Source organism: Patiria miniata, unplaced genomic scaffold, assembly GCF_015706575.1.
Source record: "Patiria miniata isolate m_02_andy unplaced genomic scaffold, ASM1570657v1 HiC_scaffold_30, whole genome shotgun sequence".
Taxonomy (NCBI): Eukaryota; Metazoa; Echinodermata; class Asteroidea; order Valvatida; family Asterinidae; genus Patiria; species Patiria miniata.
In genome coordinates, this window is record NW_024037070.1 from 8357881 (window position 1) to 8385767 (window position 27887).

A 27887-nucleotide genomic window follows, 5' to 3' on the forward strand; every position below is an offset into this window, starting at 1 on the left:
TTATGAATACGTTGTCCATCTTGCTATTTGGTGATGATCCTGTTAAGAGAATTTTTCATTAATACTAATGGGGGAGGCCGGCAGAACCATGAAATTGTCAAGTAGTCCAATGTTGGCGCCGGATTTGAACGGTGCCCGATCGGGGTAAGTCAAATTCAACCCTGGACTTGTACTGAGTCCTTTCAAAAAATAGGAGGGGAGTAGCTGAGAAAAATACTAAGCACAGCCATATGAGTTACCCCGATTAGGTGGAGGAACATGAAATTACGTTTTCCCCCTCGATTTTGTGAGTGGCTGTTTATTGTAACGTTCCTTGGAAAGCCAATAGCGGTATAGTTATTGTCCAATGTAGCCATAATATACGTTTTGAACAGCGCCCCCTATGAAAAGAAGGTGACCAGCCCCGTCCCCTCCCCTTTCATGTCAGCACGGATGCAATTTTTGAGCGCCCCTCCGTCATAACCTCACCCCCCCCCCCCACACACACACACACACACGCCCCCTATCGCTGAAAACCCTTGCTACGCCGCTGGCTCTCTTGTTTGCGCCAATTTGAAAGGTTTGGTCTGCTGATCAAGTGAGGATGCAAAATATAAAATTTGCAAAGTAGTTCGCACAGGTGATTTTCATAAATATCACAGCGCACAGGTTGAGGCAACTATACATGTATATGCCGACAATACTGATCTCCCCCCCCCCCCCCAGCCGGTGTTTAATGAGAGTCGAAACAAAGACAAGTGTCCTTGGAGAGATCAATCATAATGCAGGCACAATACCAAAGTACACCGAACCCACTGCCTAATCAGCATGCAGACTAAATGACTGTATAATAATGGTTCCATAATTATTCCCCTCCCCGACTATTTTACCCAATCAACCACATCTTTGTCCTTTTCTTATGCTCCAAATTCCGTTGAGGAAGTGACTTAATTCGCCACACGCGTGACTAGTCATTTGCAGCATTACTCATTTTGCGTGTACTGTGACATGACACTGATTCAAACAATAATGCACATAAACGCCCCTGGATATTAAACTAACCATCTACGTAAATCGTACGGCACCACATCAGCTGATGCTATATCAACGCTACACACGAATTTCCCCGGCCACTTCATCACCCAGCGCCCACATTGTGAGCAGCTCCTTCACCTTGCCTGTGCTATCATAATTACTAGCCCAAGGTGTTCTCTCCCGTAAGATCTACATCTTCTCCGTCTTGGGAAATTGATTTGTTTTCTTCGTCGCGAAGGATCTCTTCTCGTTTCGTTTGATAATGGCTCAGTGGGGTTATACTGGAGATAAAGGTACGAATTTAAAATGTTCTGCACACCTGATTTCTTATATACAGTTGTATTTTGGCATCTTTTTTCTTTTATTAATGTTCTTGTCGTGTTAGTCTGTTCATTTTTTTTGTAAATTATACATGAACAAAGTATTTCATACAATAATGTAAAAATAAAAAATATTGCATTCCCTTTGTCATTATAATATATTGTAATTCACGTAGGGATGTCCTGTGTGAATTGTTTTCGTTTTGCTGAAAGAACACCTTTTTTCAGATCCGTGGACAGAAGTTTAAAACGGTGTTTGTGTTCAAAATTCCGTAACTTGAAAAGTACATAAGTGATTTTAATGACTTTTTGTACCTAAAAAAAGCTTATTAATTTGGCTTTCATATTCTAGATTTTGAAAGTGCTGCATCTAGAACTTCATTAAAAAAGCCTTGCTTCTTGTAAGCTCCACACTGGGAATTAGTTTAAAACCGTTTATTTCCAAAAAAAAAATCCTTGTATAGTCAGCTTGAGAAAGCATCTGTTTTACGAAGCTAGGCCCCTATATAGTGTTCAATTGAACTGCATATTGTGGAAATTGTATCTGAATAAAATTACGTGGACGTTTTCTGAATGAAATCAATTCCATTAGCCTACACGAACAGTATCACAGCAATATCCAAGCTATACGTTTTTGTACAGCTCAGCACAAAAACGTCTCCGTACAGCAAATTCGATTAACGCAAATGTCGTGAACTTGGTTCGTTTAGCGCCAACACAGGTCGATCAGTTACGGTCCATTAAAAAAAAAATCTTTCGTCTTGCTAACTATTTTTTCAATCAAATTACCGTAGCGTGTGTCACGAATCAAAGACACAATTTCATGCTTCGTCAATCATTGTTGAAGAAGACTTTATATTCGTTAGGATGTATGCGCCTTGTATTTTCATCTATTTTAATGCACAAAGCGGGACAGCGCATCCACTTAGCTGGGTCGTTTAAATCAAATTTTGATGGAGATCGTTTGTTGCCCGACACGCACGCTGTTCGTAAGCAAACAATAGGATGTAGCAATGATCCTAAAGTCCTGAATTTTATAATGTTTACCACCGAGTATCTAGTCGTTGTAAATTCGTCACGTTCTCGGAGTATGCAAATTAGTAAAACATAATCTGAATAAATATATCATATCTCAAATGTATTTTGACAAGCAATTTTGACTGGTGTCGATTTTAAATAAATAAATATGTTGCCTAATCTCCATAGGATCGGAATATGTCTTGAAAATGTCGACGTTTTAAATGAAATATTTCGGAGACCGACACAATTTTAACCGTACGGTTTTCTCATTTTGGTTGCATTCGTGCAGATGTTATTTTGAGAGGGAGAAAACTGAAGCCAATGTGCCATGTTAACCCTTCTCGGGACCCTAAATTCGATTTATGCCACGTACTGCGTGAATCGGGAATCGCCGACACGGAAAATGTTGAAGTCACGCCATAATTGTTAACCTAATGTCACTTAGATTTTTTTTCTCTATTTGGCAGATTTGTCTCTCATTTTTCTTCGGAGCCTGAGATTTATTGGACAATACGACTTTATCTAATTGACACTTTGAGCCGCTAATGCTTAAAATAAATCATTTAGATGGATTGCGATACCCTAAGATCATCAGATTATTCAGTCTGGACAATCCTACCCCTACCAACTGTTAAATTTGGCACTTTTCTTGTAATCTTTTGTATCAATCAAACTTCAGTATCACAAAAAAAGAAGTCAAATAGTGACAAGTTGAATGGGGAACTAGGAAAGTCTATTGCTCTTTAAATGCTGGAAAACTAATCCGGCTGGACTAGGGAACGCGCGAACATGAGATCTGGGTCAAATTATGTGAACTGTTTCGCTTATGTGGGTAACACAGGTGCGTTTAATCAACCTTATATTTCGGATCATGTAGTTGATGTCAGTAGAGTGTATGGCCAGCCAGTTTGCTAAATTCCGAGTCGACGTTATTCTTATCACAGAATTTGAAACATCTCTTTTATGATTGCTATTTTGTTTAAATCCTCCTGTAGATGACGTTAGTCAGAATTGCACTCATAAAATTCGATCCTTTAAAGGCGACGTACACGTATACAGCTCAGTAAAGTCTGAACGCAACATATTTCATGAAATGATTGTTTCGAATTCTGAGGTTTGGTCTATAGTTCCCCGGTTCTTTCTCTGTCAATTGAGACCTTAATTTGGATTGCAAGACAAACGAAAATTGGGCCGCAAAAAAAAGACATTTTTGAAAAAAAAAAAACAAAATACATGCCTGCTCCCCCCCCCCCACACCGCCTTTACAACTAACGCCCCCCCCCCCAGCTTCCTGGGTACGCCCCTGGTGATCATCTCATAAGCCATTTATTAACGAATTCATTTATTTATCGAATGCAACGAATATTGAACATCCCCGCCGTTTTGCATTTCTCTGATTTCAGCTAGACTCGAATTTGCAAGCAAACAAACACTCAAGTCAATTGAAGTTGAACATGTACATGTATAGCCTATATATAATGTTCATTGTACAATAATGCGTTTCTGAATGTTAACTATTATGTTTATCAAGCAAGCAATATCATTGCGGAAAGGGAAGACTTTTCACCCCGTTGTGACCGACACTATTTACCTTTGATTTTAAGCTCCGTTTCGCATCCAATTGCATGCAGGCCGGAAACATGAACTGGCGACCTCCAAACTCCCAACTAAAGCGCTCAATTACAGTTTATTTCATAGAAATCCAGGGTTTTATAAGGCTTAACATTCTTTAGAATGTTTGAATTCACACGTATCATTCTTCAAAACATTATTTTATCATCAGAAACTGTACAATATTACGATGAAGATGTTCCTTTTCCCCCTAAGAATGTAAACATTGTTGTATCTCTATTTTCCCCTTTTTAATATCCTATTAGTCGGAAATATATTATTATTGACACTTGAAGTTCAATTAATTTAGTTGGTTTTTTTTTTTTTTTTTTTTTTTTTTGGAAAAGTTGAAACTTCGCTTCCGAGTCAGACTCGGATGGCATATGAAGATAGCATTATTGTGAGTCTTTCGTGATCCCGCATGTTTGGTGCCTATATCCTCCCCCCCCCCCCCATTTTTCACTTTATGTAAGTCTTTTCCCCCTGTTTTTTTGTTTGTTTGTTGGGGGGGTTACTGTGAATTGGTAATTATTTTGATGCACGGTGCCTCAAAAAAGAAATTTCGACCCACATGAGTGAATATGTGCCCCGCATGTAGGCCTAAGTTGGGGTTTCGTCTCCATTTTCGGGCCCCCTCAGCTTTTTTAAGCTCTGGCAGGAGATTCTACATGTCACTTGGTGGTCGGTCGGTTGGTCGGTCGGTCGAATGGTCTGTCTGTCTGTCCCTGAAACTTTACCAAAAGTTTGCATGGTGTTCCCTAATGTGTCATCGGCATCGCATTTTACGGCGTCGCGTTTTTAAGCTCGGACAGTTAGGATCAATTTGATCGATTTCATGAATTCTTGCAACACGGCCAGACCTTAATTATGGATCCATCACTTGGAAATATGCTGATGATGCAAAACGATTCATGCAAACTTTCGTTATGGTGCTCCCTGAAATTTACAAACGAACGCTTTGATTGAACGTTCTTATACTCCGAGACGGAGGGGATTGGGGCCGGGGGCCTGACTGAGATTAGCAAGCGGTTCCCCAGCCCCCAACCCATATACCCACAGGGAGTTCAGAGCGAGGGCAGACTGTCTCGCAATGAAGCACAGAATATTAACTCCATATATCACTGTGGCTGGGTTCATCCCTGGATTTGGCCTTCAGAAAATGCGGTTTGTGACATAACAGGATATTCGCTCATTTCTGAGTTTAACGAAGCCTTCATGACTGACAATATGCAGAATTGAAAAGCCCGGACGTTCGTGAATAAAATCTAAAGAAAACAATGTAATTAGTCACGCCGTGCGTTTTAATTGTTTTCCATTCATCTAAATTAAATTAGAGTCTTTTATTGGGCTGTATTAGGTCTAGAATTACCAGTACGGGCTGCACACTCTTGAAATCGAAAGAGCATTTCTCTTTGAAATTGAAATTGTCTCTGGATTGGTAAATAAAGGAATATTTTTGCAACAAGACGATCTCAGAGCAGGCGCGGATCTGGGGGGGGGGGGGTCAAAAACCCTTTCAGCTCCGTCTTAAAAATATTTTCTTAGAAAATCATTAAAATAATGCGAACCCCCCCCCCCCGCTCTGACACCCCAAAAAAATTATACAGCTAATAATGTCCGCCTGTGCACAAAATACGGACAGCTTATTTGTACACTATTTTGTAACATAGTGTTAATAAACGTCGGATCTGAACATTGCCCCAATTGAAAGTATGGTAAGAACCCCCCCCCCCCCCTTTGATTTTCGGAGGCCAAGTGTCCATAGAAAACAACCTGCCATTTCAGAATTATTTTGCTGATGAACCCCCCCCCCCCGCAAAAATTCCTGGATCCGCCCGTGTAGAGTCTTACATCAGGCTATATATAGAAAGAAATCCACACAATAGAAATATAGGTAATATAGATCCGTCATCCTATATTTCTATTGTGTGGATTTTTTTTTTGCTGTGGTCCTGATTGAACATTTCGAGTCATTTAATTGGGACTGGCTCGAGCTTTGGCTTATGAAATTAGAGTAATCCATCACGGTGTAATTTCTATACTTAATGTTTCTATGCGCAAGTGACACAATTGGGGCAAGTTTGGCCAATTCGAATGTGCTGTGCGGCAGTGTGCGCCTGCGCCACAGCGAACCCCCAAAGTTCATGGTCTCTAGGTTCCTCCTTGTCTGCGCAATGACTTAATGGCCGTTCATAATCAACCATGCGATCAGCCTCACTCGTTTTAATGGAATCTCCTGAATGTGTTTTTTTTTTGTTACCGAGTACAAAGAAGTCTGGCATGCAAAATGCCTGCATATTATAGTAAAAGCATTTGCATCATGGGCCTTCATGATCCCTTCAAATCAAAATAAAATTTAAATGTTAAAACAGACGACTGTAAAACGATAAAGAATATCTTTCTATAAGGACGACAGGTGGATTGAAAACAAACCTTTTCATGAAATTTCCGAACGCCTCTGAGGGATTTTTTGGACCAAACATTAATCAGAGAATGTTGGTCTACCTTTGTAGACAAGAACATCCTCCAAGGGTTTGTGGGGACGCCCACAAGAGGGACACACACACGAGTGCGTCAAAGTTCTTCGAAGAACCCTATAGCTTCACAAAATTAAAAACATTTGGCATTTTGTAGTAAGTTGCTAATGCTAACAAACTAAAACAGATCAGAAACTTGATCAAGCCTAATTATTGTCTGGCAGGCTGGGTGAAAAAATCTTAGAGATTATATGACCCTCGGTAGACTTTCCAATTCATATGTACAAATCGGGGGTGATGAGGAGCATATTCTGCAACCTTCTTCAAGAAAATTTCTGTGCCTAGGAAAGTGCCCCCCCCAAAAAAAAAAAATAAAATAAAATAAAAGTTTTCGGTATAATGGTCCGTTTTTGGAGGTAACCGACGCTGATGTATTTGGGCATGGGCGTCGCCAGGATTTTTCTGGAGGGGGACAAAGCACATCATTTACCAAAATCGTGTCACTTCATCTAGAATATTCACAATTTATTATTTTTTCCATGGTGGGCGGGGTCATTTGCCCACCCCACCCCCATTGACACCCCCGCGGACGCCCATGTTGTTAAATGTGCATTAAAGTAAAAGCAATATGATTTCATACCTCTTCTTTTTTCCCTTCTTTTTTCCCTCCTTTTTTTTGGAGTGGGGGGGGGGGTGCTTTTCCAGGGGCAAGTGTCCCCTGCCCCCCCCCCTTGCGACGCCCATGTATATGGGTTGTGTACAACACCATAGAACTTTAAGTATTAAAAAACTTTAAATATTACAAATTTGGTTCCTGCATCACCCCTTTATAAACCGGTCAATGTATATTTCTTTTCTCAACTATTCTGTAAACGAGTTTTGATGATTTGAAGTGAAGATGACAAATACAGAAAGTAAGTTTTCGGTCCCATCGTTTAAATAAAAAAAATCTAATAATTATTGTTATTAATGTATCAAAGGACCATCGCACTGGTGTGAGAAGTTTCCCGCTGCCAAAGGCAACCGCCAGTCTCCCATCGACATCGTGACGAAAGACGCCAAGATAGACGCGTCTCTAGGCCCACTGAACATCGACTACACGTCGGCTGAATGTACAGAGCTCTTCAACAACGGATTCACGTTCCAAGTGAATGTTGCCTCCAGCGGCACCAGTAAGGGAGCTTCGTGTGTCTTATTAGCGGCATGAAAAGAGACTAATGGGATATTACAGAATTTGGTAGAGCTCAGAATATCTGGCTTTAACCAGGACTCGAACCCGAAGCCTCAAGATTGCCACTCCAGCCTCTGACCCAAACTTTTCACTCTCCAGAATGGACTGAGTGTCTCCAACATTTCACTTTAATACAACTTTTCAAGAATCTAGGGCAACTCATTTTCGTGCAGCATTGGTGGTCACTAAGAATAGTAAGATTACTTTCTACCTAAAAAAGTCAACGATGGTTCGAATCCTGCATAAATTATTGTCTTTTAATGACATGCATGAACGTGCATCATTTCCAGATTTATGACTGACACCGAGTTACAAAGAAATCTGCTGTTAAAAGTTTATTCAACATGTACAGCTGACATAGACAGACACTAAAACAGTGCTGTGTCAGATTGACCCGGAATCAGAATCCAAATTTGCTCGGTCCTTTTCCGGTCAAAAATGACCTCTTTTGGGGTCAAACTGAGTCAGGTCAATTTCTAGGTCAATTTGGCTCAGAAAAGCGTCATTGTTCAGTGTTGACTCAGAAAAGGACTGAGCAAATTTGGATTCTGCATGATCTCGGGTCAATCTGACGTTGGAGTTTTTGGTGTAACTTTTGTCTTTTGATTGACTTTCAGATTTAAGCGGAGGACCGCTTTCCAACAACCATAAGCTTGCCCAATTCCATTGCCATTGGGGCAGCAAGGACGGCCTGGGATCTGAACACACCGTGGATGGCAAACCATACGATGCAGAGGTAGTTATCTATCCTGTTTTGACCCAGTTTGTAAAAGACCAATCCGGGCACGCTATCAATTCTATCACGAAGGCCCCCTTCAATGGCGAAAGCATTGTGCTAGCTATAGTTCAGATAATCCGTCACAGTGCAGTTACTTGTACAATAGCGTGCACAATGGTTTCTCCATTGAAGGGGGCCGGCCCGGCTTGATTGTATCACGTGCCCGGATTCGTCTATTGAAGTTAAGCATTGAAATGACTTGCTCAGCAAAACAGGCAACCAACCAAAATCGGATGTAGTGTGTATTACTTGATACTTTTCCCGGCTAATTTTCGCTCAACACATTTATCTGCTTATTTTCGGTCTATATACAAGCTAAATGAAATTGTTTCACGATGACTGTAATGCGGTTCCCTGATTGGAATATTAAATAAGCTTTCCAGTTTGGTTTCCGACATGTTCTACTCATACCTACTTGCCAAAAAACAATCCTACTTATGATCCTAAATAAATCTGTTGTTTACCAATTGAATTAAAACCAAAATTTCAGATCATGTAAACAATGCATGACAAATTTTATGGAGCGAGTTTCATCAGCTTTGTGCAAGAGGGTGAGATTTAAACGTCATCCGAACAAAAAAAATACTCACCTTCAGAATGTCGATACAGCGCTGGAGGCGGTGGCGGAAGGCGCCTGCTGCGACTGGAAGCTTCTGAAGGAATGCAGGATCACCCCTGATGTCATTGCACACCTCCTCGGTCATGTGTTCGATCGAGGAGGTGTGCAATGACATCAGGGGTGATCCTGCATTCCTTCCGAAGCTTTCGGCAGCAGCACGCGCCTTCCGCCACCGTCTCCAGCGCTGAATCGACATTATAGAGAACCAAGTCAAAAATGGTAGATTCTGAAAGTTAGTATTTTTTTGTATGGCGTTTAAATCTCACCCTCTTGCACAAAGCTGATATAAAAGTCGCCCCATAAATTTTGCCATGCTTTGTTTACATGATCTGAAATGTTGGTTTAATTCCATTGGTAAACAACAGAGCTATTTAAGTTAGGATCAAAACTATAGGACGTGTTGTTTTACACGTAGGTATATTATGAATTTATCAATTATAATAATCAAGTGATCGATCAAGTGATCAATATAATAAATCGTTTGTCAATATTATCAAATATTTCATTTTCCCCACCATTCTAGCTCCATCTGGTCCATTGGAACACTGATCTCTTCCAAGCCGTGGGAGACGCCCTGTCACATGACAAGGGCCTAGCCGTTCTGACGGCATTCATCAAGGTCGGCAAGGAGAATCCTGCCTGGGGACAACTGGTGGCGCTCTTGAGCAAAGTCAAGTGTAAAGTAAGCGAGAAGGCCAAGGCCGTATCTCACGATGACTGAATCATTTTGGCTACGACCGGCAATAACGCACCAGTGGGAAGTGGCTGTATCCGCTAGGCAATGGCTTCCGTATGGTGCGCGTGTTACATACAGCTCAGCCGTAGCCAAAGATCAGACAGGGCCCGACATTCCAGAATCCGTTTACATTATTAACATTATTAACTTTACATAAATTATGATCTTAAAGTTTACTTCTTTGTCAGCACGATAACGCTCCTGATGAGTATTTGTAATGTGATTGCATTTTTTTCTCGATAGTATTAATCTCTAAGCAATGCTTTCAAGGAAATAACATGGTCACTTTGCCTGACAAAAAAAGTTTGACCAAACAGGAAAACGGTTTCTCCTTACTTTGAGGCACACTTTAACGTTTTTTTGGGGGGGAGGGGGATATGTGCGAAACAATTGTCAAAATTAAATTTCAAAATCTGTTCGCACTGATGAGAAAAAAATATGGGAGTTATCATTAGAATTAGGTGCAAATCAATAATTGGAGGTTTTATATTTTTACAATCAATCAAAAATCATGTCTCTGTTTTGCAACTTTAGGATGATAAATGCGCAGTGGAAAAGGGATTTGATCCGTCTGTTTTACTTCCTGGTAAGTTTAATGTTTTTTAATCATTGGATTTGGAAATATTACAAGTGTAAACTTTTGCAACAAAGTACTTCTACCTGATCAATATATTCCCAATTGCCTGATTGGCTCTGTGATATCTCCACTTTGCCATTGAAATCGTATGCAGAAGCCAGCTTTCCACGTGCATCAAATAAATCTATTGCAAATGTCCTATTTCAGAGAATAAGAAAGATTACTGGACCTACGAAGGATCCTTGACGACACCGCCGTGCTACGAGAGTGCACGGTTCATCATTTATCGGGAACCCGTCGAGATATCTGCACAACAGGTAATGGAATAAACTCCAGTTTATTTAGACGGTTTTTTTTTCGTACACGAATTCGTGTAATCTTAAAAGAACTCCAGACCTTTGGCCATTGCTGCAGAACATTTAGAATTATATAACACTTCTTGTGTTCTTATATCTTGATAAATACATGTACTAGTTTTCCTCAGAAAAAAAGGATAAAATTTATGTTTGAACCAAAAATTTGTCTTAAGTTTAGTATTTTTCTCTCATGCTCATTACATAAATTTTAATTTTGAAACAAACTCTAGAATTGTAAAAGAAAAAAATGTTTTCCTCATTCCACTCTTTAGATCAAGACACTGCGAGATCTGCGGTCTCACAAGCAAGGATGCTGTGCCGATACCGGCTGCCCGGAACATCTTGGTGACAACTACCGTCCGACTATGCCGCTCAATGGCCGCGTAGTCACAGCATCCTTCCAAGCATAATGTTCTCGATAGCAAACACAGTAATATGAAGTGACATATCGATTCATGCATAAGAAAAACAGGAGCATGCAAATGTGTAAGTTTAAAGGCATATAGGATCATTTGCTTTGTTTGTTTGTTTCCTATTAATTACACCAATCAAAATCCAAAGACGAAAGTTCAAAACCTAACCAGCTGAAGTTTCAGCTCAGTGGATATTACACTTTTCGAGAAAACAGTGAAAAACCATGCACAACCTTTTGATCACGAAACATCATATTTCGTCATTAGCGCCCCCTATTTCCAACATTCAGTCAATTGACTGATTGTTGGAAATCACCTACATGTACATGTCTATATTTATTCTAAATGACAGCAAGCCGGACAGAATAATTTCACGGGGTGTTCATGTTGTACCAGTACGAGCCTCAATATGAGGACACTTTTGTGAAATTTTTTTTTGGTAGGTTACTTTTATATAAATGCAAATGATCCTATATGCCTTTAAATCTCATACATGAGGTAAATTTAGTTATTTGTGACGTAATGGATAAGGTTGCTATGCACTCTGGTTGGTAGTAAAACCCTTGACAATGACGTGTTCTGCAGACTAACAACTGTGAAATCAGCCCATTTTTGGGTGTAATTTAGGAAAATTTAACCTTTTTTACATCCGACATTGTCACTTTGACTTTGTGTTAAATGATTCAAAGGTATTGCATGAGATTGGAATAACAACAAACAAGGAATGAATTTAAATTAATAGAATTATAAATTTTGGGTTAGGAAAGCTGTTACTTTAAAAAATAAAAACAAATTGGGATTGATAACGCGGAACTTATATTTTTGTGTGATTGTGTTTTTCCCCAAAAGATGGGGTTCTCCTATAAGATTGCAGTGGCATTTCGTCTATGCACACATTAAATTAATTAAATATAAATTTAAAAACTATGGTGTTATTTAAACTGCACCATCTAATATGTCATTATCAATGGGAAATTGTATTTTTAGGTTTTCGGTAGATTACAATAAGTAAGGGCCTATTTCGTTTGCGTAAAGATGTTTTTAATACAATTCGGTTCATTATATGGTGCTTATAACTTTCCATTTTTGTTTCTTATTCAGTATTATGATATATTATTTTGGATACAATAGCAATGGGTTTGCAGCTGTGTACTTTAATTTGCGGGGGTCATAAAAAAACACTTGAAAATTGTGTCTTATTATATTAGGCTTGTCTATGCATAAATGCAATCAAGTTACATCCAGTTTTAGAATACGGAATTTCGCTTGTCGCTAACTAATCATTCCCTCCTGACAGTTATGCAAGATATAAAGACAAACCTATTTTTGTTTAATAACATTTCATGTAATATCATAGAAATATCCAATTAAATATCATGCAGAATTTATAAAGGTAACTTATAAAGATATAGTCATGAAATGACATTTGGTAATAAATATTTTTCTACAAAATCTATATCAGAAAAATATAAAATGCATATATTTCAGTTTTTGACTTATTTTGGCAGCTGTATTCTTAGATAGCTATGAACTGTTTACAGGCAGCAAGAGCGATGTAAATGTTTGGTGTCTTTATGTTCTTATATAATAGCAGAATGAAGAGGAATCTCAAGCTCAAATCATGAATTGATAATACTAAATTTGCTTGATAATTAATTTGCGGTAGATGTAGCATTCATTGAAGAAACGAAAATAAAAGTTCCAAAGCAAAAAGGATCCTGTGTTTGTGAAGGTAATTAAAACGTCTTAGAAGTTGAAGATGTCTCGCACACGCGCAAAACTTTCTTGCATACGGTTGACATTTTTGCAAGATGGATTTTGGGTCGGGTGGTTTGGCTGGTTAGCCTGCATGCCCTGCACATGTCCAATGTATCATTTCTGGGAATAATGTCATGTAATATTGCAAATCTTGGTTCTTTGGTCTTTGTGTGCAGTGGCGTAACCTGTGTCAAATTGGGGGGGGGGGATGCTTAGGGGCCTCAGTGGGTTTTTAGGAAGATGTTTGCTTTCCCTAAAATCTGAGTGCGGCCAGGGCGGGGACTGGAGGCGTGTCCTCCCGTTTATAAGACACTACCGCCCTGGGGACGAGCGAAGACCAACATGACAGATGTACGTAGTCGCGAGGTGGCGCACTTCAGGTACTACCTTTACGTACGCCTCTTTCTGGGTTTGTATGGAAACTAGGTGGAAATTTTAATGACCTCAACAGTACAGAGACCCATAAAATAACCAATAAACTGTCTACGGGGACACTTTGATCTAGGCATATCTGCATTTAATAGTCTATTCATGGTCTATTGGGCACAGACCGTGTAGACACAGTGGGTAGCGACACGGATTGCACTTTTCTCCTGGCAAATGATTACATTTAAGTAAGACATTTTCTTGGGGATCTTTGTGCATGTGTTCAGCTTATTATACAAACAACATTTTCTCGCACGTTTATAGTATTAAATATTAACAGACACAGATCAATAAAATCCACACAATGGATCAATCATTTATTTTCGCCCCGACCACAGGTGCGACGTATAGCTAGTCTGCGCTTTAGAAGTACCTGTTGGCAAAGTTGAATACGTAGACTCGTTGATTCTCAGCAGGTGGGAACCAATCAATTATATTGAGTGCACCTGATGTTTTCACAAATCAGTCTTTAAAAATTATATTTTGTTGTATCTATGAGACTTTCATACTTTAAATGAATGAAATTTGAAAGGGAAATGCGTTAATAGTGCCTTGTACATTTTGAACTTATTCGCGACAGAGTTCGAATTTAACAGTCCCCTTCAGAAATCCCCCATATAAAATTGGTATCGCCCGAGCTTATGCAAATCAATGTCGTCTCATAGGTGATGTTGTACACACAATCTGGTCAAAATGGCTGCCGTTTCCTCTTTTAACGTAAAACTTACCAAAACAAAATAACTTCGTAATGCCGTATGAAATGACATTTATCGAGCACAGTTGCAGAGAGTAGAACTTGTCAATGTAGAGGAGACTCTAAGCTAGTCGGAGAGTCGTGAAGTCTTTTGTCTTAGGTGTATTTTGGGCCTCTAAATGGCCGATGTTGAAGCGGGGAAGACCGCGGCCAACGGGCCGACTGCCGGGCCGCCGGGACATCACCGCGTGAAGGCGACAGCCAAGCGGAATCCTGGCAGCGCCGACCCGAAGAATAAATCTCGTCTGGCGGCGTTGGCACCGGGGGAAAATCTCAAGGAAAGACAGGTTTGTAGTCTTGAGAAAGAAGTTATTTAACTAATAACGAACTGCCAAAACGCTTTTATGGAACTTTTTGTATTATTAATTATGCCTGTCTGGTTTGCTTTTTTTGGGGTGTTTTTTATATATATATTTTTTTATTAGAAATTATACTTTTTAGAGGATGTTTGGCTTCAATATTCAGTTAACATAGGGCCTGTATATATTGTACTAGATATTAAAACTTGTTACATTAAACAGAAATTTTACGTGGAGGTTTTTTAAATTGTTGGCATTGAAAGATAATTATGTTATTCTTGACTGTCTGTGTCATTGTTGCATGTACTTGGTACTTGGTACTTGGTGGTTATCCTCTTCAGAACTCCTCAAGGAAGTATAACTAAGAGGCTTGGAGAGTGGCATAATTAACTAAAATAATGAATGTTGCAGTGAGTAGTATTTGGTAAAATTTGTGTTATTCTGCATTGTCTTCAGATATTTTCTCCTCTTTTGTAAAATTATTGCACAAGAAAACACCAAACTCCAAAGATAAGGCAAAATAAAAAAAAAACATGTTTAGCGTCCTGCCTCTTTGACAAAAAGGAAGGAGGAGGCCCTTTTTTTTTTTTTTTTTCTTTTCAAAATGGCCGCCCGACACATTTTTCAAGGCAACGCGGCCGGGCTATTTTTCAAGATGGTTACCAGCTTTTTTCAAAATGGCCGCCACTTGGACTCATTGACTATTTCCACAGCTTTATACACGGTATAAAAGTCTAAAAATACGATTTCTTTCGTCAGAGATCGTTAAAATTTATCAATTTTTGTCTTTTAAAAAAAAAAAAAAAAAAAAAAAAAAAGGAGGCGGCCTCTAAAAAGGAAGCGGGCGGGGACGCTAAACATGTTTTTTTTTTTACTTCGCCTAATTCGTAAATAAAAATGTGATGATCTTTAAAGGGGCTCTAGGTCCTGAAATCCCCGAAAATGTTTTGGATTGTTTACTTATCCAATTTCAAACATCTAATGGAAAGGAAGCCAACCTAATATCCTACCGTTCCCGAGAAACCTGGTTGTTTACATCGGACACGACGGAGCACGGACTTGCGGTTCCCTTTAAGTTGCACGTAAATGTTCATTATTCAGTTACTTCCTCAACAAGCGTTGTTTTGATAGTATTACATCCGATAATAATAAACAAGATTATGTTCCACAAAACCGGTTCGAAAGTGCCATTTGAAAGCAAACCATTGCAGTCACATAAAGAGGTCCCCACACAGATAGAATTTTAAATTTGACACTGGAGCTCATCGTCAACTAAAAAGAATGGTCGGAAATAAAGGATATTTATTGTTGTCGACTTTTCAGTCAAAAGTGTTTACTAATATTTACAGCATTTGGAAGCTCCTGTGATTGGCAAAATGCAACTGGAGACTTTACACCTTTACAAGTGAACTGTGACCGGTAACAATATCTATTTATACTAAAAAAAAAACCTTAAATAAATAAAGGTCTAGCTATGGCATGTTTGCAAGTGGTGAAAATCAGCGTGGCTTTCATTTGAGCTGACATGGCTGGTTCAGTAGAAAGTTTCTTCATTCCAATTTAGCAAGTTTTAGGGCTGTCCATTTCAAATAATTTAGTATTCGATTACTCAAAACTGCATTTGACAGGATATTCGAAAATGCCAGCAATTTCAAAATTATATCATTAGGCCAAAGCAGTCTACGTTGTATTTTTTTCCTGTTCATAGCATTGTGGTGGTAGCAATGTACTTTGCATGTTTTGTATAACGAGCTTCCATTTTTAACAGATTTCAGGTAAATGTATGTAGGATTGAAAAAATAAGTGAACAGGTTTTCACCTTTTTGGCTCAGTTTGAAATTGTTCATTTCTAAATTTGTAGGGCTTGTTGCGCACCTGTGGAAGCAAATACGGTTTACCTGTCATTCAGCATAATGCACAATGCACGATGCTACACATGTATCCTTGTGATGCACTCCTAAGGATTTGAGATTTTAAATCCTGTCATGTAATCCCTGACAGAATTTGGGCACAGATAATCTCATCCAACAAGTCTTGAGATGAGGTTCCAGCATCTTCCTATTTGTATGTTAAGCATCCTTAGGAACAAATCCCTTGTTAAGAATCTTCTGGAGCTTAGTGTTGTCTGAACTTTTTCTGAGAAAGTTGGGTGACATACATTTCTTCCATTGAAGCTATCCCTGCAGCATATTCTTAAAAAAAAACCCACAAAAATCATGACCACTCACTTTCCCAGACTGTTTAACCTTCTTTTCCCATTTCCAGTGGAAAGAATTTTAAATAAAGTTGTCATAATAAATATCAGTTTCAATTTTTTTTGATTTTAGAGAACACTCAAAACAGAAAAACTACAATTTTGTTATTTGTACATTTTTGTGTGAGAAAGTGGAATTGGTTTCCCATAGACATTGTCCTTAGAATCCAACCATATTGAGTAGCCTAAATATTGATACATTGTATTTGTCAAATCTATAATATTTAATTTTACTTAGTGAGAACTTTTGAAATTGGTTCTTGTGACCTAGCCAACTTTCCTGTAGGTTCTATTGCACTACCTTCAAAATCCCAAGAATGTTTACATTGTTCATGACCTGGGTTGAACATCGCAATCCAGTGCAAAATAACATGCTACCTACATGTATGTCCACATTCTACCGCGCAGTGATTCAAATTGATCCACATTATTTGTAGCAATAATATGTAACATTAACATTGGAGCTGACTTGAATGTGACTGCAACATATGGATTTAAATGACAGCGCTCTAAGTAAGCTTTTAACATGTTGGAAATGAAAAAAAATCTGTAATTTTAAACACTTTTATTGAAATACAAAGCTCAAGCAACTTTTAATTGACTTGTTATTGCATTATTTACAGAGACATACATGTTAATCAATTCTCAGGTTTTGCCCTTCACAGACGTACGTGTACCCATTCAGTTTCTCTGTAGAAGTAGAAAATTTGTGTTTGGTTATGTCTACCCATGTCGTGTTCGTTACCCTCGTTCACCTTTCATCCATGGCAACATGCTCAAGGTACATTAAGCATTATTAATTGACCACTTGGCTGAAAATTCAGTCAGGCATAAAACACTGATCCCCTTGTTGTTGGTTGGTTGGGTAAAGTGAGAAGTTGGCAATTATCCTGAGGTACTTTGTCCTGTGTGGACCGGCCTTTGTTTCATTCGGCCAGGATCTTTCACAGCAAGAGTTTGCTGTATCGGAACACTGTGTCTATTTCTGTGTTGATGATCAGTGTGTTAAAGACAAATTTTTTTGGTGGATGCAGCCAAGTTTTGACGTGAATCAGTTGAAATCGTCTCAGGATGAAGAAGTTTTCTGTGTGTGAAGTTAACATACATGCGGTCCGTGAGGTATGTTTTGGGAGAGAAATATTTTTCTCCTTTTTTTCTGTGAGAGGCTTCAGCATTTTTAAAGTCTGAACTTTGATTTGATTTGACTGTATTTTAATTTGAATTACTGGAATCAAAACTAATTTTCAAAGCAGCTAAGTTGTTTAATCTTCCAACCAAGCTTCTCTTGTTGTTTTTTTTTGTTCGGTGAGTGAGGATGCAAATCTTACTATCATATTAATACACTGTACTTGAAGAACACTGATTTTTACAAAAGCATGAAAACAAATTTTAAGTCTTTATCAGAAAGGCTGCATCGATTACATGTTTTTTTTGTCAACAGTCCCTGCGCATGTATGTTATGTGCAATCAATCTCAGCCAAAGCCTATTACGTTTTGTTGTTGGTAACCCAGGATACTGGTTGTCCGGTTCCACATGTACTTAACTATTTTAACATCAGCTTAAAAACCCACGCTATCTTGTAGGATTACATGGCGCGCTATCTTCTTCACCAGTTCATTCCAATGCTTTAGGCAACAAACTATCACTTGGAAAATGTAGGGGTACTTTTGCTGAGTCACACTAGACAAATCTCAGGGTTGATGGGGGGTTGACGCAAGGTAGAAAACATGCAGGGTTTCACACTTGAAAATGTTCAACCCTGCATCAACCCTGAGATTAAGTTCGACCCGGGTTGAACTCAACCCTGCTACAGACTAGAGTTGAGATTTTTAACCTTGGTTGAAACTCTTGACAAAGTTCAAAACAGTAACCGAGCGAAATAAGCTCGGTTTGCATGAAACTAGTGTGAAACGATGCAGGGTGGAACGCGGGGTTGAAAAATCAAAAACTCAACCCGGGGCGGCACTGGGTTTGCCCAGGGTTGAGTTCAACCCGGGTTGAGAGGCTCTAGTGTGAAATGGCTTTTACCCGTACATGTGGATGTTTGTGTGGGAATATAATTTACTTCTAGATTGTGGATTAGATCCTGGTACAACTTGGTTATAAAGGATTACGTGAGTGTGAATTTGTAAAGAGAGTAATTTTGTTCTTTTCATGGTTATCTGAAGTATGAACCAGTGTGGTGCTGATCTACATGTACATGTACATATGGCATTTAGGCAAATCGGTGAAGGCATACATTGGCAGATTGCTTGTCATCTTCGCCGCATAAAATCCCACTTGAACGTTGCAATTTGTGAATAATTAATTGCTGACATTTCAAATGAAGACAACAGACTGTATATCCATTGCACTTAAAATAGTGCACTGACAGCAGTGATAAAAAGAATGCCTGTCATGAAATTTATTTCCCCTGAGAAAATATTTTTCCATTTTGTTAGCCCTAAATTTGAAAATTACAAAAAAGTCTTGGCATCAGGATGTCTCAGTGCGTGTTCTTAATATTTTGTTTCAAAAGACAAGTTGAAGTGCATACCCAAATTCATTTTGGGGTAGTTTGGATAAATGTTGGGATAGGGCCAAGAGTGTTTATAAATTATGCATTCTCGTAGAAATCACTGCTGAAACATTGTATGATTCATGTCAAATGATAGTATTTCTTGTCTGATCCAAACTATGTAAGTTACACTGCCATGCGATTCATGTTCAATTTGAATGTTCTCGGTCCATGTTTTTGTAACATGTGCAGCGCCACCCTCCACACATTTCACAACTGAACCGACGCCTCTGATCAATTTTATCATGAATCTTTAACTCACTATTGGCGAAGCATTCGGTCTCAACAATTAATTTTTAAACAGCAGTGGGTGGCTGTCATTTTTGACATGTTTGGTTGCCATGGTGACAGAGTAGAGGGATACTTGCTGGAGACACTGGGACAGGTGGTGCAATTAGTTGGTCCATCAAACCGTATTTGCACGCAATTTTCCGTCCGTAACTTTGTCATTGTCATTAATTAAAAAAAAAACAGGATTGAAAAGAGAAAAAAATCTGCTCCTGTGCATAAATGTTCAACTTGGGTTGAGGTGTCAGGCTGCTACTGAGATTAACGTTGAATATTAAGGGAATGAATATGTGATTGGTTGGTTTTAAACAAGTCTGTTTATGGCCTGAGTTGTTTTTATGGTATGTGCCTCGCGCTAGTTGTAGTAAAAATCTCCTTATATGGAGATTGGCGCACGCGTGGCGCATACTGCACAGTGTGGCACAGAAGGCAGTGGTGCCGGTGTAGTGTGAATTTAAGACTCAAATGCGGAATCATTGGTAGTATTGCTCATGCCTATTAGTGGAGATAATTAAGAGACTGACTGGTCACATGTGAGGGTTCAACCAATAAAAGGGTAAAAACTAAAAGGGACCAGGTTTCATAGGAGTCCAAATTTCATGTGACACCGCAAAAAAGTGTCTGAAACCAATCGGTGTTATATCAACCGTTTAAAACCACCCATGTGATGAACTCTCAACCAATAGGAATGGGTAACTGTTTGAGGTATTTATGAATGAATGCATGTTATACCTCAGGGCTATTCATAAAAGTAGTATGCAGTAAGCAGAAAAAAAATGCTTATGAAATGCATACACTTTAAGCAAATTGTAATACACTTGACTTAGCAAATTTACTAATGGTGACTAGCATTATAACTACCATGAAATTTTTGTAGCCGGTTGTTCATAAGACGCGTTAAATCGATTCCTTGTATTGTCTGAGTTAATTTATTAGCTAATAGGCTAAATTTGTACTATCGTAATCACGGTAGAGCGATGCAAGGGTGCGGTCTGCGACACTGGTAACCAAGCTACTGAGTGAAATTCTGTGTGAAGCAAATACCGGTATTAGCTGTAAATGTAATGCAACATTAACCCTGCTCCAAAAAGTCAATAGAGCTACATGTATGTGTAGCACTAGCCAGAATGGCTCATTCTTCATGAAAATATCAATTTTCGAGAAAGCTGCAAGAATTTCAGTGTTTTTTTTGCAGGGTTATGTGTACTAAAGTGCCTGTGGAATTATTAACCAATAATGTGATATTATTACCTCCCCCCCAAAAAAATTCATGCCAAGATGCTTGAAATCGTTGCAAAGTTGTTAATCATTAGCCAAGTGAAGACAGGCCTCTTAGAAAACTATTCCTTAGCAACAGACTTTGGATCAGACCTCACTCGATAAAAAATACGGCACTGCCATTTTAAAACCGATTGAATTGTGATAATTAAAGTGTTCTGGGGCAACGCTTGACTCTAATCTTACATAAAGGAATTACACATCCACTTTGTGAAATGGCTCAGTTGACCGCTTCTGTTTGTCAAAGTCGGTGTTTATAGTCCGTGATGGTTTGGTCCGGTTTTGCAGCCACTCACAGAAGTTTTCTGACCGTTCAGTCGGTGATTGCCTTTGTCCGTTCCTCGTGACGTCTTAGCCTGGCTTTGTGACAGCTTTGCATGTTAATAAGAGGCCTGCCGAGTGGCTAGTGTTAATATTTAGCAAGAGCACACACAACGGGGCACAGTGTTTACCCCCGAAGCTGGCAATAGTCTGTGAAGAGGGAAGATTAGAATAACACGCCGCCAAGCCAGGCATACCTGACATCGCCAAGAAACCAAATCCAGAAATCGGATCTTTCGCTTGGAGACGGCCAGACTGGCTGTGTTTCCTTAGCCACTGGTGCATACATACCGGTACGTGTGTGTTTTCTTCATGCTCCGTTGCCTTGGATACGTGGATGAAACATCGTCAAGGAGATGGCTTCCTTTGCTCAAGCGATGGCGCTGATGAACACAGACAGGATTAAGAAAAATGTAAAGTTGCAATTCATTCTTAATAGTTTTTTTAAAAGCAAATGTCTTTACAATCTGACTTGTTGACAAAATATGGTTGAGAACTGACTCCATAGTTTCTACAAGTTAAGATTATTTTTGTGGCTTTCAGATTCCAAAGATTCACCTCGGAAAAATGAGGCTTAGAACAAAGTCTTTAACACGGATTGTCAAATTGTTCAATTACTAGAGAGATATGGCGTAATTGAATTCTACGTTGGTGTAGACATTAATTAGTTACTGATTAGTGAGTAATTAGTTTAGTCACTTATTGAATGTGAAAGGCATGACTCAGAGTGAAAGGTAATGAAATTTATTACGTGTTATAAAATCTTCGCTGTGATTACATGTAACTTTATACAAACTTACGTGTAAAGATTTGAAGCCACATCTTTCATTTCTAGAAAAGGTTTTGAAATTTTCAAAAAAGCTTCACTAAATTGTAGTGGTTCTGTAAATTGTTCTTTTTGCGGCCATGTCTTCCATTTTGTTTTTGTTTCTATCCATGTAAAATGAAAACACAGTCCACTCAGTAAAAATCTTGGAACTTAGGCCTAATTTGCTTTGACAGAGAGCATGGTGGCCAATACATCTCGACATGTTGCCTTGACACACTCACAAAGATCCTTTTCTTCCTTTTTGAAAAGGTTCCGTGACAACTATTCAGAAACGCTAGTTGGCAGAGAAAAGTGCACACATACACTTACATGTCCCCAACACGGCTGTTGACACTTCACACTATGGAACATTCTTTTTAAAGTGCATCGCTGGTTGTGTGGGTCTCAATGCTAATGGCATCGTGGAGGGGGTCTTCAAAACACTTGTCATAATTTGCCAGAAGCAACCGTAAATAAAAGATTTCCTTCAAAGCGGGTAAATTACCAGTGCAGTTGTCCCAACCCTTAGGATGTGAAGCGGGTAAAAGAATAAAAGAATAAGAGAGACGTTCCTTGAAGAAAATACACATGCACAACTGCATGTACGTTATACCAAAGAGTTTGGTGCACAAAACCTGAGTACTGGGTGCACGATCTGAAACAAAAAAAACACTTATTTGGAAATGTATTGAGTTCCTGTGCGGCCTGCAGGGTTGGGTAATCTTGTTTCTGAAAATATTACTGGAGGACGCAATTAGGGTGATGTGAATCTCTTCACATCACCATCCATCTACTGGACTGTGTTATTGTGCACAATATTGCCTTGTTGTGTTTCACGTCAAGCGCTTTTTGTCATTAATAGTAAAAAGCTAATGGTCTTGGGTCGACTATGGGTCGAGCCGGTCGACGTACTGCAGCCTGTCGCAGCATACACGAAAGACCATTGATTAATGTTAAAAGGGAGTTAAAAGAGAACTCTAACTAAAAGTACAAACATTACAAAGAGCATCAGTGTGAGATTTTGTTCAATAATTTGGTTCTTACAATTCCATGGATGGTTTCTTTTATCAAATCGGTTTCTACGGAGCTTTGGAAGTGTCATCCGTCTTGTCGAGATCCTGACAAATTTTATCTCAGGATAACAACACATTCAGGCAAGACGATGACATCTTGAAAACAGGATGACAGCATCCTGAGATGATTTATCACAGGATGACAACATCCTTAGACTAGGATGTCGACATCCTGAGATACTTCATTTCAGAATGCATCTTGTAGGTGGGCGTCGTCATCGTACTTTCAGGATGTCGTCATCCCGTGATAAATTATCTCAGAATGTCATCATCTTGCCTGTAATATGTCGTCATCCAGAGATATAATGGCAGGATTTCAACATGTCGGATGGCAGTTCCAGAGGTCCTTAGGTTTCCTTGACAGAAAGATTTTTAAACAAATTGTCAAACCCTTAAAATAGAAACCACAAAATGTTTCCATGTACACACCATCTGTTACCCTTTCTGACTTACAGATGTTGACAGCTTGAAATGTCAAACTGTACTATTGATGGCTTGGTTTTGTGTAGCAGGCTCTGTACTACATTTTTACATGTAGATTCTCCTCTGAAAGTATGGCCTATGAAAAGACACATCCATGTTTTCCCTGAAAGCTTTCCCTAATTGAAGACATTTGTTTCAATATACTGACAAGAATATCAAACAAGACCAAATTTGATTGATCGGGTTGTATATTTTTGTGCGGAGGGGGCTGTGGATTGGAACAGATGGAAGAATGTAGAAAGTACATACATATACGTACATCTGTATGAAGTGAAATTAATTTCTCAAAGGGCAATTCCACTCGAAAGTAAAGGTGAAAATCGGAATTTCTGTTAAATTGTCAGAAATACAAGCATCATAACCTCAAATGTGGTGTCAAATTAGCGAGATGGGATGTAGATAATTTTTTGGTCCAAAAAAACTGTTTTGGTGATAAATTATGTAAGGTATTCATTTTTGGTACCTTGTTTTTACACATTTAATATGCAAAATGCAAGTGTTATTGTGAGTTTTTGCTTTTAAGGCCAAGAGAAGTGGCCATAATTTATGCCGAAACTTTTTTTTTTGTAAAAGAAAAACATCATAACAAACGGATCATTTCCTAGTTTGTAATGTAATTTCAGACACCTACATGTACATGTAGGTCCGACACCAATAAATGTATGTCCAACACCCATCAATGCCATATATTTCTTTAAGTCACAATCAACCAAAAACATGTTTTGACACAAAATGTATTTGTTAGAATGTGATGAAACTACAAATAGGAAAAAGATTACTACAGGTCTAAACACATCAGATAGAGTTTTTGATATGTAAAAATGGATGATACACTCAAAAATTGATAAAATTGTCTAGTCTGACATCATGGCATTTTGAGCCAATTTCTACAACAGCAATAGGGACCTAAAGATGGATGAATCATTCCTCTCCACATCATTGTAGTAACTATTAGTTACAATCAACTCAAACCTGAATCAACTCATACCTTTTATCAGAAATTAAATTCCACTTTATGATTATTCATAATTATAATTATGCACACTATTGAATAGTCCAAACTGTACATCTGACACCAAGGAACTTGCCCAAAACATCAAAGTAACTTACTTTAGAATATGTAATTACAGTGCATACTTAGGCATACTTTTAATTTCACACAAACACCACACATGTACTTTGGGCACTTTCTAATTCAGCTTTTAGAACGCACTATGCACCTATCACAAGATATCAAAGTTACATGCGTTTAGAACAGAAACTAATGTACACGTTATGTGCATTGTCCGGACTTGTCATAAAGTCAATTGAATCAACATTTATCCCTGCAGGCTTCAAAATCCCGCAGTCCATAAATATGACAGCAAACAGGTTAAGTGTGTGTGCATACAATGTGGGGACTCTGCCCCAGATTATGAAATGGGCTGTCATATTGGCTTCCTGTCGCTTGGTGACAGCCTTTGTTTGTTTGTTTAGTTGGATAATAGGTGTGAAGTTGCTGTCATAGTAGCCCGTCCATTAATGATTGAAATTTGTGAGGAACTACCTAATGGTAGTAGTAAAATCTTCTTTAAAGAAGTGTTTGTCTCACATTTTGTAGTCTGTGATACAGAGCAACATTTCTCGAAATAATAGACCAATTGTACATGTGTCTCAGGGAATTTTGTTTGCCAATTACAATTAATTACAATACACGAAGGGTTACTCATTGCCTAGCCTAGCGATATAAAACCATTGCTCTAGCTGACTCCGCGTTAATGCAGAAAGGTCTATTACTTTGAAAATTTACAATGTACGGTAACCAGCCAAGGTTAAATTTATTGAAGTATGAGTGCAAGAAACTAGTTCTAAGAGATCAAGCAGCCTTAATTTCATAGGAGAAAAACATTGTTTGCAGAGTTCTGTCAATCAGACATTATAAGTATGGACATTAATGACAACTGTTATTAACATTTCTTTGAATGAAAGTTCGGTACAGTGTTTCCAACGTAAGCACAAAGAAGTATGTTAGCATATTCACATAATTTCCTTCAAAAGGAAACCATCTCGATTGTGAAATTTTGTTCCAATTTAAAGCATCGAAGAAAAAAGTTCTTTTAAAAAAATCTTAAAAATGATAAATGAAAGACGAAAAATCTCGCCCCTAGAGCTAAAATGTATTTCTTCTATGTGTAGTGTCTGCGAAAGAGTGCGGTGATTGATCTGCCCAGACTGGCTTATATCGTCATATCGTGCAACGAGGACGTACATTGTATCTCCTTAAATGGCATGTGATGTCATGTACGTGGAACCTGATCTTCAGTGTCAAATGTCGTATCTTGCTTGAAATAACTGGAATGTACACACAAAGTCAATGGACATCACGATATGCGAGATACAACCTTGTTGCACAGAGTGTATTCGCTCGATATACGACTTTGTTGCAGAATGGAGAACGATGTTGTTTCACTGACGCGATGATATATCTAAAACATTGTCTCTGAAGAGTTGGACATGATTAAGCCTGGTTGCCTTTACATCTCTGTCTGACTTTACGGAATCCAGCAGATACTATCTTGTAGAGAACCTTCCTGAACTCGCTGTTCCGCATGTGTAAGATTATTCCATCCAACCAGAAGGTCATGTAGAAGGTGGTTATAACAAAAACAAAGAGAAACCCGTTGGTGCTCTCAGATACTTGTGTGGCTGTCATTCCAAGAAATATCCATGTGAGATAAGGAATCCAGCACACAGACAAAAATGCCAGTGTTATAGCCACAGTGGTGAAAGACTTGGAGCTGACTCTTTGTGGTGCCACTTGGTTTTCTTGAGCAATGCGTCGAGCCTGTCGTCTTGCAATCAACAAAATGTGTAGGTATAAAATCACAATAGTAAACAACACCAGTAAAATCATTCCCATTCTCATAAAGGTTATAGCATAAAATTGGTTGTATATGTGCACTACCATGTGCACTAAAGTGGAAAATAGTGTAGCAATCACCCAACTGCAAATAATAGAAATCACTGCTCGACGGAGTGTCACCAATCGTGGGTAGTGCAGACACCGGGCAATGGCAAGGTACCGGTCGATGGTCAGTAGCAGCAGTGACAGAATGCACTCAATTAAGAATACGTTGAAAAGAAAGAAATTTGCGTCTCTAACCGAATAAGGACATGTTACATATCTGCAGATTATCGATGGGAAAAGTTCAAATAATCCCATGCCAAGATCTGAAAGTGCGAGAGACGACATGAAAGCTTTAGTGGATGGTTGAATAGTAGTCATCCGATTGGTAACAAGCAAACAAAACGGATTCCAAGTTGAAATCAACACAAAATTCAGTATAATGCTGACATGAGAAAGAACTGCTGGAGTATCACTTGTATCCACATGAGACATGTTATCAGACAAAGCCATGATACCTTTTGGAGAGCTACCGTCTCAAGCTGCTGCTTGTTTCTAGCAATTTACGACTCAGGGTCTGTGCTGCAGCCTTGCCAGTTGCTCTCCTCTGAGCTGCAATGTCTTTGTCACCAACTTTTATGTACACGTAGGCATTAAGTGGGAAGAGAGACGAACCAACATCAGCATTCTGGAGTAAGCGAACAGCACAAGCATCGAAGACGTGGCTATCTGTAACTAACTGAGACAGTCGGCCACATACTCAGTTTGTCAGACTTTCACCTTCCAAAAACAAGTGGTCTTTGGTCAGCCTCGAGAGGGGCTCTGTTCAAGCGGAGGACAGAGGAAACACTTCAAGGACACCATGAAGTGTAACATTGATGTCAACACATGGGAGACTCTGCACTGGAGCGACTCTCTGGAGGAAGTTACTGTACGAAGGGATAGAACACTTTGAACAAGCACGACAGCAGGAGGAAAAGTGCAAACGGGCCCTCAGAAAAGAGCGAGTAAAAAAAACAACAGCTCCAAAGATGTCGAGTTACGGTACCTCAGGACTTTCCTGCTATGTATGTGGCCGAATATGTGGCTCAAGGATCAGGCTATGTCAGCCACTCGGGGTTCGCAGGGACCCAAATGAAAGCCTGGTTGTTAGACGATCATACTCGACCACAAGTGATCGCTGCCGCCGACGATGTTCGGCTTTAATACCTGATGATGAAGCGCATGTCGTCGGGAAAATCACTATTAATTGTGTTTACGAACCTGTTTTAGATTTGCTCCTCTATGAGATAGGAGGTCCCTATACGGAGATAAAGACAAGTAGTCATGGCAATGTCTTAAACTGTTTACCGTCCTTTCAAGTGATGGCAGTTTCACAATCAATCCCATTGTTAGACGATCATACTCGCTCACTAGTGATCACCGCTCCTGACGATGTTCAGCTTTAATACCTGATGATGAAGGGCATGTCGTCGGGAAAGTCAATGTTAATTGTATTTACCATCCTGTTTTAGATTTGCTCCTCTATGAGATAGGAGGTCCCTATACGGA

General features: G+C 39.0%; 2 protein-coding genes across 3 annotated transcripts in view; both read left to right on the forward strand.

The window, feature by feature from the left end:
* Positions 1 to 1044: 1044 nt before the first annotated feature.
* LOC119739057 (carbonic anhydrase 1-like) lies at positions 1045 to 11581 on the forward strand. The gene is made up of 7 exons (XM_038213892.1): positions 1045 to 1307; positions 7423 to 7614; positions 8291 to 8409; positions 9594 to 9752; positions 10341 to 10392; positions 10591 to 10700; positions 11012 to 11581. Exons 1-7 carry the CDS (start codon positions 1277 to 1279, stop codon positions 11147 to 11149), a joined length of 801 nt encoding a protein of 266 aa, XP_038069820.1. The 5' UTR covers positions 1045 to 1276; the 3' UTR covers positions 11150 to 11581.
* Positions 11582 to 13998: 2417 nt separating this feature from the next.
* The window catches only part of LOC119739282 (dynein heavy chain 5, axonemal-like), a 38898-nt gene continuing 25009 nt past the window's right edge, over positions 13999 to 27887 (forward strand). The window contains exon 1 of one of the 2 annotated variants that reach the window (XM_038214156.1): positions 13999 to 14377. In XM_038214156.1, coding sequence (XP_038070084.1) covers positions 14210 to 14377 — 168 coding nt within the window. In that variant the 5' untranslated portion in view covers positions 13999 to 14209. Of the gene's footprint in view, positions 14378 to 21400; positions 21502 to 27887 lie in introns of those variants that run through there. The other variant, XM_038214157.1, reaches the window with a different exon arrangement.